Source organism: Cygnus atratus, chromosome 3 (genome assembly GCF_013377495.2).
Source record: "Cygnus atratus isolate AKBS03 ecotype Queensland, Australia chromosome 3, CAtr_DNAZoo_HiC_assembly, whole genome shotgun sequence".
Classification (NCBI taxonomy): Eukaryota; Metazoa; Chordata; class Aves; order Anseriformes; family Anatidae; genus Cygnus; species Cygnus atratus.
In genome coordinates, this window is record NC_066364.1 from 79,889,080 (window position 1) to 79,904,681 (window position 15,602).

Consider the following 15,602-nt stretch of genomic DNA (forward strand, 5'->3'; position numbering starts at 1 on the left):
CCGGAGAAGGAGGGACACGTGCACACCTGTACAAAGTAACATACCTTAGGTTTCCCACTTCCACTCTCATAGCCCCTCTCCTTCAGTTTAGCAGCCACATAATGTAGCCCACACAAACAGAACTTCCCCACTTTGAGTATTTTAAAAGATGAAAGACCTGAGAACCAGCAGAAATGAAATCGGAGCAAAGCGATCAAGAGATGCCTGAAAGAAGAGAGGTGAAACTAAGCCAAAACCATGGTTCTACCCATCTCAGTTTGATACAAAGATCTGTTTATTACCCAACAATGTGACATTGTATACAAAGACAGTGTGGAATGTGACATTTACAGAAGTTTCAGTACATCATGCACACATACTATTGCAATGTTACTTTAATAGTTCCAGAATGTTAAGCTGAATAAATATTCCTTGCTTCCAAAAAATCTTTGATTTTTACATAAAAATATATAATATTGCACTCTTTACAAGGCCAGCAATTTTGCATATTGATTTGTAACAAGTGGAATTCTACCTTAGAAAAATAAGCCTTTGTGAGCAACACCCCAAATCAAGGAGCATGAAAGCACCCCCAAACCACGACATTTGTATTTTGTCTCTTAAATAAAGCACATCACTTCAACATGAGCCAAGAAGCTTTTCAGTCTGCATTTGGACCTTACATTAACATTTAGACAGTAAAAAACATGACTAAAGCCATCCCATACAATGCCACGACAATATATGCAGTTTTAAACTCAGTTCATACAGCCCCTTGCTTAATCGAACTAAACATCAGCCTTTGTTGTCATGGACCAACAAGACTTGAAGATTTTCTGGTTTGAAAAGTTCAAATCAGGAAGTCGCAAGAATTTCTGTATAGACCATTTGGAATTTTAGAAAGAAGTGTACAGATTTCTTGTGTGCATGCTTTCCATAGTGTGACAATTTCATATACAGCATTTGGAAGGCAGGTGAACCTTTAACATAAGACAGCAGTTTGTATGGCAATAGGGGAGTATGTCGATGAGAAAGCAAAGCTATTCAGAAGAAAAATGGAACTACATTAGATTTGTGTAGCATTCTCATGTTTTCCCATTCACATGACTAGCAGGCATCATTCATGGTGTCAGTCAGGTTTAGAGGTCCTAAACATCAACTGAAAGGTCCTAAACATCAACTGAAACATTAGGTTTTGATCTGGCCTAAGAATTCAAATTTGTTAAGCCTTTAACAATTGAGGCTTTTTTCCTCTCAAAAATAGCACCTAGGAATAAATAGCATATTTGCAGAGTGTATCTGTATAAACTGTTCTGAACTACCTGATGCCCATGGACATGGATTTAAACATTTGGATTCATACATTTCACAGTGTATTGAAGTTCAATGACACCGGGAATAGGAACACATCTGTGCCTTCTCTAATGCCTTTTTTAGAGCTCCAGAAAACAAGCTGCGTGTGTATAGTGCATATGCAGTCTGCCACAAAATCACATAGCTTGGTGCTACAAATTTAGGGAGTTAATCCCACATGGAAAAAAAACAAAACACAATGTAACTATTGCTTCATGATGCTATGAGGTGTCTGCCCATCATTAAGACAAATATTTTGTCTGTCGTAAAGACTATTATGCCATCTGAACAGAAAAGACAGCAAAAGTTACAAAGAAAGATAAATCAAAAATTTCCAACATTACAATACCATAAGATGGTGCTAAAAGCACCTACTAAGTTCTTTGCTTCTCAAAAAAGCAATTTTGAATCATCTTGGATTTTTGAGTTTTCAGTCACTTATCCCGGAGCTAACTACACCGCCCTTAACTAATCAGATATACATATGCTGACATTTTAATAAATATTTACAGAACTTCACACTGCTGATATTTTACAGCATTGGAGGGAAATAAACATTACTGATTCAATTTTTGAAATACTTGTTTCCAAGAAGTGATTTAAAAAAATATTACATTTTATATTGCAGCATTTTGACGTGTAGATTTATTTATACACCACTGCTGGTATTGGAGTATATAACCAGAGCCTCCTGGTGACCTTGATAGGCTTCAAGTTTGCGCATGCACAGAATTTTACAACCGCCTCAGACTGTTCTTTTTTAAAATCTAGAGACATTCTGGAGACATTCAAACTATTTCAAAATCTAGTTAAATAAGATTCTTTAATCTATTTTGGATTTAAAGTGCATCAGAGACACGAGTTAGCAGCAAGAAGTCATCACCCAGCTGCATAGCTGCTAAGGAATGAGTAGAACATGGGTAACTTCAGGCGCTGCTGGTCCTTGCGACACCAAGCTATAACATTTCCATCACTGTTAGCCGTGAACAAGTGATGTCCATCACAGGAAAATGTAAGGCTGGAAAACAAGAGGAAAATCTATTTTTATATCAGATTTGGCTATACAAAATGCTAGAAGGCAAAAATTAGTTACGAAAGACCCAGTGCACGCATTAACACAGTAATGTTTGCACATAGCTGGCTGCTCAGCATTGTAACAAAACAGGCTGAACCACAGCTTCATCCAGCACTTCAACGTGCCATATAATTTAGTACTCATTTATTTGCAGCATCAGAAGAAGTAGGCTGCCCCTTCTATCTCTGAAAGAAAGCACAGAACAATACCCTCTGAACTTACTGGCTGACAAAAGCAAAAACTAAATCACAGCACAGGACTTGGTTCAGTTGGGCATTTCTTGAGCTCTAATGGTACTGACGCCCTTCAGTCATGCCGTTGGTAACGTTAGAGAGCATGAGGGTCAGCATTCATTTTCTGTCATGTTTAAGCAGAAAACTAAGTTAGTTAATAGCTCTTAAATTTTACTACCAAAAAGCTTTCTGAAATAGCAGTTATTGCCATGCTGCTATTTATCAGATGGTTTTCATTTCTAGAAAATAGTGATTAGTAGTTTGGATTTTAAATGTTTCAGTAATGGTCACAACAAAATTCTTCAGAGTGATTTGTACCACACTAACATGAACTTGATAAAGTTTCGGCAGAACCCTGCAAGACCTCTGTGCAGGGTACTGTACCTCTAGGGATAAAGATTCCATCCTTTGACTGTGTTCTGAAAGCATGTTGGCATGAGAATAATTCTGCTTATATAAACCCTCCAGGGAACGCTAGTAGGCAAAATTACATAAGCACTCTAAAATGGCAGCTGCCACGCTTCTGAGTCTCCTTCACTCCTTTCTCTGTTTTCCTCCAGTATCAGAAAATGGTCAGGGGAAAATGCAGTCCTTTCATTTATTTCTGAGGGAAGAAAATACTCTTCTATTTGAGTTTGCTGACGTTAAGATATTATCTCCTGATTTTTGAACAGATTCTGTGGAAAAATATTAAACTTAATAAGAAGGGTAGTATTGTTCAGCTCTCAAGGGAATCCTACTAATTTCTATCTGCTAGCAGCAGAACCTAGTTATTACTGTCATTACAAATACAGTACACTTGTGCTCATTTTGCTTTCATGAATAATTAGTAGGATTGCATGGCTCTTTTTAAACATGGGTGTTCACCTCTTGTCTTCATGTCAAATCCATTTTCAATACTACAGGCTGTTTTTCTTTGTTTTGTTTTCCAAGAAAAAATCCATTTACTGTATACGTAAAATCTGTTTACCTTACAATAGGTTTGGCTGACTTGGAAAATGTTATTTCCCGTACTGGCTTCAAGTCCCATGTACTCCACAGTCTGAAAGAAAAATCAATTTTCCTTCACATTTATCTCTGTAATTATTTCAGTGATAAACACAATGAGTTTAGTAACTACCTAATATTATAAACTGGACAACAGCTTGTCCACCTTCTTTAAATATCATACTGATTGTTTGGCTACATGCTATCGAACCACGAACTTAAGTTATAAAGCATTTTACTAACTAAAACAAGTTTCAAATGCTTACCTTACAACTCCATTTTCAAGCCCCCCTGCAATCACATTGACAGATACTCCTTCAGGCTGGTTAGAGAAAGCAACAGAGCAAATACTTTCCCTGCAGTGTACGTGTCCCACGAGATCACCGTTAACTGTCCAAAGTCTCAAATCACTACCCCCTCCAACTGTAAGAGAACACAGCACATCAGTATTAAGAGATAAATCTGTACCAGAGTTAGGCCTATGCAACAGAATATTTAGCCATATTTATAGCCACTGCAAAAACGATTCAGAAGACATCACTTCATATCTACGGAATGCTGTACTTTAAAAATGAATTCATGTAGTATTTTGTATGACCAATGTTCATGTATTAAAAAGGAAATCATACTATCTTCTTTAAACTGCTTTCTCATTCCCTGGCTTGCATTTAAGCAAAATACTTGAAATACTAAGTGCAAGTAGCCTACCTGGTTATCTGGCATGACATATATGTATGTATATATATATGTAGTATGTGTGTATATATATATATATAGGTAATATATATAATATATATATAGTGTATATATATAAGTAATGATAACCCAGCTACTGCTTTGTCTTGAAAGGGATTGAAACACATGTCCTTTACCAATTAAAGAATACAATATTTTCCAGCAGAAGTTGGCTTAAGAGCTACAGAAATGGATGAGTTGTAAGTCTCCGTGTCAGTCTGAAACCTAAACACAATGTTTCTGAAACCCCCAGAATAATTTCCCCTCATTTTTTAATACTATAAACTGTGCTATCTTGCCTTTTTTTCCCCCTTCAGATTTGGAACGGCATTAGTTTTAATTCAGTTTATGGAGACCTCCAGTAAGGAAAGCTGGCTAAAAGATATGTCATTATGTAAGACCTATCTTACTCCAAGCATAACAAAGGAAACTGGCTAAAGCAAAATACGAATTCAGTCAACGATCATCTTCCAACAATAAGGATAAACAAAGTTAAGCTCTCTTCCTTCATATTCTGTACTTCTTGGATCAACAGAAGAAGATTGGCATTTCGATGGAACCTATTACCCAACCCCCATGTCAAGTTAACAGATAAAGTACACACAGGTATTCTTATAGACATCACAACATAGTGTGAGGTCTCTGACTTGGCCCTGCTTGTGTTGTAGCACACAGGCAGTCTTTGAGTCACTGAGCACCCTGAATTATACTCAAAAAGATCTTAATGCCCTAGTCCAGGAACAGCACTATATAGGAAATACAATATAAAAAACCTGCTCTAAAATAAAATTAGGCAGTAACACAGGGGCAGAATTATTTCCTTCTGTAGGAGCCCTAATACAAATACCTACTCCACTTTTATTATAGCTGTTGTTCCTCTTTGTTATACTCTGGTTTAAAGCAAAGCCAATCTGGTTGCTTCTAGCAATATGGAAACATTTAAATTAAGTGATGAACAAAAATCCTGTTACTCAGCAATACACTGTACTCCCCTTAAGATCTGTACCTGTAACAACAAATCCCTGTAAAAATGAAAAGCAACTTCACAGAATTTAGGTCTCCCAGAAATCTGTTCAGATTTCAAGCCCTTATCAAGGGACCAAGCTGTTTGCTTCCCTAACTCTCCATTTCACTCTAACACCTGCCTAATAATTCCTGGAGAAATTCATACACTAGTATGTAAAAACCAGAAAAGCACTCCTATTTGACCAAAAGCATCCTCAGATGATTAATACATACTCAACCAATATAAAAGCAAGTCTCATGATTTATCTGGTCTGCAAGTTAGAAGCCTTGCCTGCCAGATATACCTGAATCACAAACTGTTGCAATATCACCAGTTGTCTCACTAGCTGAAACTGCCGTCACAGGACTCTTGTGTCCAGACAGACTCTGGACATAGCACAGCCTAAAAAAAAAGAGAGCAAAAAACCTGAAGTTCAGATTAAATCATTTTTGAAGAACCTTTTCCTACATTTAAGACATTCATTTCAACAAACACTCTGCATAATGTTATTTTTCATTTTCATTCTAGAATTCCTGCATATTTCATGTAAAAAACCACTAAGTTGGCCTTCACATGAAAGATATGCATGAAATAAACTCAGTTAACATTGAAGCATAAAGATATCAAAACACTGGAAAACAAGTACTTAAAATGTTGCCGGTTACATATATACTCATACCTGTTCAAATCCCATATAATGCAGGTTCCATCTTTGCTGACGCTTATCATTATACTGTACGGTTTGCACACAAACAAGCTTGTTATCTCTGCTGTGTGACCATACAGATGGACTTGTGACTCCATTTCTATTTCTGAAGGCTGAAAAAGAGCAAGATGAAACAAAATCAAACTAAGATTTTAATGTCTATTTTCTGAAAAGGATAAACCCTAGGGACAAGTTTAATTCTTGGATTTCCAAAGATGATTCCCTTTTACCATGATCACTTTAGAATATTGTTATTGATTTATTACCCCAATGTTTTTACAATGATATGCCATATGCATCAATAACATTCAACTTTTTCTTCCAGTGCTCTACTCTGAGCAAACATTTTGACATAATTCAGTAACTTCAAGAGAAACTCTTCTGCTGTCAACTAAACACCTTGAAATCAGCTGGTCTGCTTTGTGCACGACTGCTGTTTTTCCATGGTAGAGAAATGACAACCTCAGTATTTCAGTATTGAGGCAGTACTTTGAAATAAAGACAGAAAATCTAGCTCAGCAGTTAATACTACTGAACAACAAATAAAAGCAGCAAGTTGACCACCAAATAGGACAACTTATTCAAATTACATAATATGAAACAATTCAGACGTCTTGAAAACGGTGTTAGCTGAAGGAGCTGCTTAATCAGAATACTAATGCTGTAAGAAAGCCCGCTGTACAGAGATTACTCTAATCTTTGTAAAAATGAACATTTCTCTGCTATGTTTCCTTGCACATCAGAGCATGTTGTAGGCCTGCTATACTTATCCTGTACCCTCATACAAAAACAGACAAAAAACTGTAAAGTAGCGATAGACAGAAGAAAAATACACTTAACTATTTGTTTTTCTGTGCTAAAAGGGGACAATTTAAGCTGTAATGCTGCAAGAGTCAATACAGTTTGAGGCATTTTTATAACATTCGAAGTAGTATTCCCTTTTTTTTTAAACCATCTTAAAGACTAGGAAAAAAACATCTGACAACGTGGAGCTATGTTTTGGATTCTGACAACATGGCTCTTCAGATTCCTATGCTGACAACAGCAATGACAATGACATGATACCCACATTATGCCTATGCATGAATCGGGGCAAAAGAGTCATGTTTCAAGCACTGTGTTATAACAGACTGTTCACTTTATCACTGAACAGCTGACAAGATGCATACAGAACAGATGCTAGGAAGCACATTTGCATTCCCTGCAGCCCTGACTTGGGTAACTGACTCCACAACAGGAGCTACAAAGTTGGCATCAAGGTCAATCTGCCTGAGGCATGTAAAACTGACAATGCTGAGGAATTCAGCAAAGAGTCTCAAACAACATCTGCGCAGCTAAACAAAAAAATCACTTGTTTCTAGGAAATGCAGAGAACTTGATCATAAGCCTACTACGGGAGTTTCTTTTCCGCACGTCAGATGGCAATGAATTTCTATTTTAGTACTTTTTTTTTTTTTTTAATTTCCTTAGAACTGGAATACAAGTCCCAATATAAGTTATTTACAAGCTTTCTATTGTGGTGAGCAGTTAAGGTGCTTGACTTAAGATCCAACTGACTTAAGCTGGTAGGCTTCAAGTTCTACTTAAACTTTTAAAGTCAAAGCCGTTGGGCTCAGGAAGCTTGAGTTGCAGATCGCCAGAAATTGAAAGAAAGCCAAGGAAGCAATTGCAGTATGTTCACGTTCTTCCCAGTCTAAGCATCTGCTGTTTGCCACTGTTGCAAGTGGCAGCAGACTGGGTAGGCACAGCAGATCATACCAAACCTCGGACCAGTAAAACTGCTGTATTGGACTTCCGGAGGGCTGACTTTGAGCTGCTCAGGACGCTGGTTGGCCGAGTCCCTTGGGAGGCGGGTTCTGAAGGGCAGAGGAGTCCAGGAAGGCTGGGCGCTCCTCAAGAAGGAAATCTTAACGGCACAGGAGCGGTCTGTCCCCACGTGCCCAAAGACGAGCCGGCGTGGAAGAAGACCGGCCTGGCTCAACAGAGAGTTGCGGCTTGTGCTTAGCAGAAAAAAGAGGGTTTATAATCTTTGGAAAAAAGGGCGGGCCGCTGAGGAGGACTACAAGGATGTAGCGAGGCTGTGCAGGGAGAAAATTAGAAAGGCCAAAGCTCATCTGGAGCTCAACCTGGCTACTGCCGTTAAAGACAACAAAAAATCCTTTTACAAATATATCAATGCGAAACGGAGGACTAAGGAGAATCTTCATCCTTTACTGGATGCGAGGGGAAACCTAGTTACTAAGGATGAAGAAAAGGCTGAGGTGCTTAATGCCGCCTTTGCCTCAGTCTTTAGCGGCAATACCAGTTGTTCTCTGGGTACCCAGTGCCCTGAGCTGGCGGAAGGGGATGGGGAGCAGGATGTGGCCTTTGCTATTCATGAGGAAATGGTTGGCGACCTGCTAAGGAGCTTGGATGTGCGCAAGTCGATGGGGCCGGATGGGATGCACCCGAGGGTACTGAAAGAACTGGCGGAGGAGCTGGCCGAGCCGCTTTCCATCATTTATCGGCAGTCCTGGCTATCGGGGGAGGTCCCAGTTGACTGGCGGCTAGCCAATGTGACGCCCATCTATAAGAAGGGCCGGAGGGCAGACCCGGGTAACTATAGGCCTGTCAGTTTGACCTCAGTGCCAGGAAAGCTCATGGAGCAGATTATCTTGAGGGTCATCACGCGGCACTTGCAGGGCGAGCAGGCGATCAGGCCCAGTCAGCATGGGTTTATGAAAGGCAGGTCCTGCTTGACGAACCTGATCTCCTTCTATGACAAAGTGACGCGCTTGGTGGATGAGGGAAGGGCTGTGGATGTGGTTTACCTTGACCTCAGTAAGGCTTTTGACACCGTTCCCCACAACATTCTCCTCAAGAAACTGGCTGCTCGGGGCTTGGACTGGCGTACGCTTCGCTGGGTTAGAAACTGGCTGGATAGCCGGGCCCAGAGAGTTGTGGTGAATGGAGTCAAATCTGGTTGGAGGCTGGTCACAAGTGGTGTCCCCCAGGGCTCGGTACTGGGGCCGGTCCTCTTTAATATCTTTATCGATGATCTGGATGAGGGCGTCCAGTGCACCCTCAGTAAGTTTGCAGATGACACCAAGCTAAGTGCGTGTGTCGATCTGCTCGAGGGCAGGAAGGCTCTGCAGGAGGATCTGGATAGGCTGGAGCGATGGGCTGAGGTCAACTGTATGAAGTTCAACAAGGCCAAGTGCCGGGTCCTGCACCTGGGGCGCAACAACCCCAAGCAGAGCTACAGGCTGGGAGATGAGTGGCTGGAAAGCTGCCTGGCCGAGAAGGACCTGGGAGTATTGGTTGATAGTCGGCTGAATATGAGCCAGCAGTGTGCTCAGGTGGCCAAGAAGGCCAACAGCATCCTGGCCTGTATAAGAAGCAGTGTGGCCAGCAGGTCTAGGGAGGTGATTGTCCCCCTGTACTCGGCTCTGGTGAGGCCACACCTCGAGTACTGTGTTCAGTTTTGGGCCCCTCGCTACAGGAAGGACATGGACGTGCTCGAGCGAGTCCAGAGAAGGGCGACCAAGCTGGTGAGGGGTCTGGAGAACAAGTCTTACGAGGAGCGGCTGAGGGAGCTGGGCTTGTTCAGCCTGGAAAAGAGGAGGCTCAGGGGCGACCTTATCGCTCTCTACAGTTACCTTAAAGGAAGCTGTAGTGAGGTGGGGGTTGGTCTGTTCTCCCACGTGCCTGGTGACAGGACGAGGGGGAATGGGCGAAAGTTGCGACAGGGGAGTTTTAGGTTGGATGTTAGGAAGTACTTCTTTACCGAAAGGGTTATTAAGCATTGGAACGGGCTGCCCAGGGAGGTGGTGGAGTCGCCATCCCTGGAGGTCTTTAAAAGACGTTTAGATGTACAGCTTAGTGATATGGTTTAGTGGAGTACTTAGTGTTAGGTCGGAGGTTGGACTCGATGATCTTGAGGTCTCTTCCAACCTAGAAATCTGTGTCTGTGTCCCCCTAGCCCAGCCTAATGTAGTAATTCAAGAGCATCTATAGTACAATAATACAAACGTGTTTGCCAATACCTGTATCAAGCTAAATTTGATAAATCAGTTGGGTTGTTGCTATGGATAATCACACAGGCATGCCTGAAAATGTCTGTCAAGAATGTTACAAACTTCGTTAAAACTATGAAAACGAGTAGAAATTACTGCTAGAGAAAATCAGACAAGCTCCAAAACTCAGTCTGAATCAAAAGATGAATTTTAAGTTCTGTTTGTATTTTCATACCATGCTTATAACCACATAGTATCTGGGAGATTTCTACTAGTATCTCAGCACCTTCCACTAGCACGTTGAGGAATGTAACTTGTATTACTTCCCTCCACACCGCTTTCCCCCTCAGGAATACAACAAAGTGATGAGGCTTAGCAGTTAGTATATACATTGTGGTGAGACTCTCTGGTGCAAACACCTCCTGCATTTGAAATGTTGTTTACTTTGGGGTGATGCACATTCTAGCTTCATTTAAGGTTTTGAAAGGCTGAGTCTTTCACAGGAAAAAATACCCCCAAATTTAGAGAGCTTTCCTTGCACCAGAACGCTTCAATTCCAAGCCCTAGCCTGAACTGAAAGCTCTGTGTAAATCAGTTACACATCCAGATGGTGAGGGCCAACTAGAGGCTAGCAACACATGAAAACAGGAACATAAACCACACAAGTAAATATGAAGAATATTTTACTATGTCAAAGAGGAACCTTCAAAAATAAATACTAACCAAGCACCTGATCTTTTTAGTAAGAGTCCTGAATATAACATTCCCCTTCTCTCACTTTCCCTGTTTAAAAAAGGCTATAAGAGCAAATAGCTAAACCCTAAATATCAGCTCTGCCCAACAGAACTTACCGTATTGCTCGTGAATCTGTTCATATATGCTGTGATGACACCGGACTTACTACCTGTGAAAAGCTGACAGCTGTCTGGGACCCAAGCACAACTGGTTACCTTGGAAAGACAAAAAGCCAGAAAAAAATTAAAACAGGAACTGCTATTGTCATTATGCCATAGCACTTGGTCCAAATGATTTCTATTGGTTATCCTAAGAAAAGCCATGTAAATACTTAAGCTAAAGAAGAAATCCAGGAGTTAAAGATATATCTGCTTTACGTCATATTTAGTATTACTCCAGAAACAAAGCAGAAAATGCTGCATTGCCCTGAGTTCACAGCCAAAGAGCACAGTGAATTTTTGCAGATTTCTAGATCTACAACCACATCAACCAGAGTATTTTCAGTAAAGTCTCAAACAACATTGAAGTGAAACAGAAGTTATACAGAGTTCTTCAACAATCTTCTAGGCAATCTTTTTTTTTCCCCCCAGAGGAATCAAACTATAGTGGAATTCTACTTCCAGTGAGGCGCATCTATAATTTTTCCTTGTTTTCAATTTTTTTGGTACAGAATTTAGCTTTCATAAATTCATACCAACAATCCACAGAAGAGAAAAGCTACAAAAATCAAATGCATTCGGAAGGAATCTTTGCCTAATACATGAACACATCCAGGAACAATATCCACTGGAGCAATGAGGGACCCATGCCAATGAAAGAGAATCCAACAGACTAGAATGAAAACATTGGACAACTGCATAAAGTTGTGCTTGGATGCTATCCCCCCAAAATAAGAATTCTTGCTTGCTATAGCCTTTGCAAAAACTGCAAGCAAGAGTAACTACTGCCACATCAAGCCACTGCATAGTTAAACTAGTAATATTCAATTGAAGACCGAGAGACTGATTTTTACCTGATGGAACTGTGAACTCTGGATAAAATTTACTGGAGGTTCACTCTGCTTGCTTTTCAGTCGTAAAATGTTATCAGCATATCCCCAGCTCAGGATAGCTGACCACTGAATATCAGTGCTATGCATACTTCTCACACCTGAAGGAAGGCATATAAAATTCTGTGTCATATATGCAACCAAAGGGTTTATCACTTTGTTAGTCAATAACAAAAAGTAAGGTCTGTGTTTTATTACCAGCTAGAATATAGAAAATGATTTCAAAATAAGATGCTTTCTGCTAGTACATTACAAATGAAGACAGCCTACAAATGAATAGTGTTTTTTTCAGAGACTACGTAAACATTCAGCATTCTCCAAAAACAGCTAGAAAGCTGAACAAAGCTTTTGAAGCAGCATTGCATCTAGTAGGAATGGAGAAAAAGGGATGTTGACAGTACTTCCCAGACAGAGAAATAATTACTACTTATTACACTTCTTTGAAGAGAAGACTACTTATTTTTTCACCTGAAGCCTTCAACAGATAATTTATAAATCTTTCACTAGCACGTTACAAAGGAAAAAAGTCATGAGAACCTGTTTACACATTATCAATTAGAATCCCTTCAAGAAGTTTACCTGAGAGCAGAAGATCCTTCACCTCTGCTTTTTACTGCTAACTTTCCTCATTCATTACCTTTAAAACCTGTTTTTAATTATCTCTTCCATTGCCACATGTTCTTTTCCTGTTTTTCAGTTCATTTTGGACTGAATCTGCTGGTAAGTTCTAAAGTTAAAGCTTCATGCTTCAGTCACCTTAATGAAAAATAACTTAATTACTGGATGCCTATAGGTAGTTTTGAAAATTACAAGGGAAATCCATCTGCCAGGAAAGATATCATACATGTGGAAGCTGTTCTTGGATGTAATAAATCGATTTAAATTGATCTTCAGCAAAAGACTAAATGTGGGAAATTTACTGGGTAATAGTAGCATTAGATTTACAGATATTATGGTTCTGTTTTGCATGTGTTGTGCATGTAGAGAATAATCACAAATCCATACCTTGCTCCTTGCTATATATCATCAAAAGGCAAAACTTGCGGGACAGACCGCATATAGCTTTAGTTGGTAAAGCCTGCAGAGAGCCAAACCTTTCTCCATGTGGCTGGCTAAAACAGACAACAGGATCTGGAGCACTTGGGGAACCAACATATTCTCCCCACTTCAAGCCTTTTATCCACGGCAATGGACTCTAAAACAAGCACAAATAAGGTTCAAATTAAAAATGTCATAAAAACTATTCAGAAAAATATTTCATTAGGAAGGGAGAAGAATCATTCATATCACACTCCCATAAACAACCACATGCCTGTCCTACACAACATGAAAAAGTAGAGGACAAAGAAGCACAGTAAGCATTTACCTACCCTAGGTTTGCATATAGAACCCAGAATTTGTTGAAGGCATAAAACTAATACCCATTTTCTATAACCAACTTAAATTCAGGTCTATCTTACTTTATGACATAAAACAGTGAAAAATATTTTCATGGATTTGTAATATCATTTCATTCATTTTCTATATTATCTTTACAATGCAAACATGGGCAATAACTTGCAGTTTAAGGAACAGTCACTGAAGTGTTTAGTAATGAGAACAATCTGGTGGGCACCTGATCTTTTTGGTACCAAAGGCCATCAGGTATCTTGATCAACAGAACAAGAGGATTGCTCCATCTAAGTGCAAATGTACATGCAAGTCTAAATTAAACGTAAAAAAATCATAGAAAATGAAGGACAAAAAAGGTTGAGGATATGATAAAAAGCACTGATAAGTTAAAAAAAATAAGGCCTTGAAAAACCTTAGACTAGGCAAATTATAGATACTTCAGATAAAGTATTATTCTGTTGACAGTTGTTAGAAGCAGAGGTACCTCTGGAACGCCTTGTCTGTGGTAATACACCCTGCATAATTCCTAGAGAAGAACTTAAGCGTGCAGTGACAGTTATTACGTGAGATAACTGGATGCTGGGATAAAGGAGGTATAGAAGGAAGAAAGCAAGAACCACATTTATTTTGGTATACTACAGAAGGAGGGACAAAACTCATATACACCAGTCTAGCCCCTCTCTGGTGAGGATGTATGGTATGCTGAGTAGCGCCTCTATGAAGTGCAAGCCTTGCCAGTGGTAGTAGGAAGGAATGAGGGAAGGGTCTGGAGAATGAAATGGATGCAATTCCAGTAATATTATTCTGAAGGTGAAAGTGTATCTAATTCTCCATTACTCAACTTTAAATATTAAGGGTACAACAATTACAGTATATGAATGTTAATCGAACCATTTTGCAAACAAAATGACATACTGGATATATTATTTCTTTGGTGTGCTCTCTGGTCTCTCTGAAAGCAAACTGCACTAGTAACCCCATGGCAGCAGGGAGCTCTCCTTCCATGATGAGCCTGGACCCAGGTCTGCTAACATGTGCTGTATGGAATAGCTGGCGAGGTGTTTGCCCATACGTTTTTATCATCGTTTCAAGAGCTCTTCTCTGAACAGGATCCTCAACAGCAGAAACATCCATCCCAAAATAGGTCTAGAGAGGAGAAATGAAAGGAGGGGTGAGAATGAGCTTGTCCAATATTTCTTTGGGAAAAATTTATAAACACATGCAAATTTAAGAGTTGGACCCATCAGTTCTTCAGCTGGACTGGAATCCATCCCACAATGGCTATCCTGAATAAGGAGCCCCTGAGAACAGCAACCTTTTCAGCTCTTCTTTACTGCAGATAACTACCCACCTTGAGACATCCTCTGAGCTTTTCCTACATGTATTCCACAATTTCAGTCAAAGGTTTTCTTAGCAGACTTTTACTAATCTGTGTGAAAGCTGAAGAGTTGCTGATAAACAAAAAAGCTTTGTGTATGTCTTTACAATTAATTTATTAAAGCTCTGGTTTGAAATGGGAGAGAGGAAGAATCTCAATATTCTAGAGAAGTGGGAATTCTTCTCTGCTTTTCTTTCTTCATAATTAACCATGTCTCTAATTGAGTACCACATCCTTTTCATCAGTTGCACTGACAAATGCCTTCACTGCTCACTTGAAAAAAGTGAATGCATTCACACAAATTTAATGTTTTAAGTTGCAGAAGATAACTAAATCAGTACTTAAGCACAAGAAAGGAAAGGGAAGCAAAGTATTTGGATGGGTACTTAGAAAGTAAAAGCCACCACTACCAAACATGACTGCTATTAGCTCCTCCAACAACTATGGAACACATAGAAAGCACATATCCACTTGAAACCAGGACTGCTGGACTGACCAAGCCTTGTGATAGTAATGACTGAAGCTAATGATTGAAGCTTAAAAAACATATATTTCAAATCTGAGATGTCAGTGTTATAGTAAGTCAGTGATGACACTCTGGAAGACTTTATGTTAATGAAGACTTATTTGACTCTTCTGAAATTAAACTTACTGGAAGAGAAATGCTTATTAGAGAGGCAAAACAAGATTTTTTTTTTATATATATAGTCTATTTTATATATATATATATATATATAAAAACAAGATTTATATATACATATATATATATATATAAATAAATAAAAGGGAAGAATACAAATACTGAGCACAAGAGAAAATGAACTATTTTAATCTTACCAGAACCTGCAGCAGAGTCTGCCTAAATTTAAGGCTTCTTTTCAATGAGAATGCATTAGACCGTACAAACAGCTACAAACACCAAGCCTGTATACCACTGCAAACAACTAACTTTTGAGAAGGTGCGAAGTGTAAACCCCGTA

The 15,602-nt window shown here is 39.4% G+C and overlaps 1 protein-coding gene across 1 annotated transcript in view; it reads right to left on the reverse strand.

Annotated features, from left to right (window-relative positions):
- Positions 1-252: 252 nt before the first annotated feature.
- Positions 253-15,602, reverse strand: part of LYST (lysosomal trafficking regulator) — an 84,840-nt gene continuing 69,490 nt past the window's right edge. Inside the window, exons 44-52 of the mRNA XM_050709708.1 lie at positions 14,160-14,390; positions 12,858-13,047; positions 11,817-11,953; positions 10,921-11,019; positions 6,048-6,187; positions 5,673-5,770; positions 3,894-4,050; positions 3,611-3,682; positions 253-2,350 (exon numbers count right to left, since the gene is read on the reverse strand). Of these exons, the coding sequence (XP_050565665.1) occupies positions 2,212-2,350; positions 3,611-3,682; positions 3,894-4,050; positions 5,673-5,770; positions 6,048-6,187; positions 10,921-11,019; positions 11,817-11,953; positions 12,858-13,047; positions 14,160-14,390 (1,263 nt within the window). The 3' untranslated portion in view covers positions 253-2,211. The remainder of the gene's footprint in view (positions 2,351-3,610; positions 3,683-3,893; positions 4,051-5,672; positions 5,771-6,047; positions 6,188-10,920; positions 11,020-11,816; positions 11,954-12,857; positions 13,048-14,159; positions 14,391-15,602) is intronic.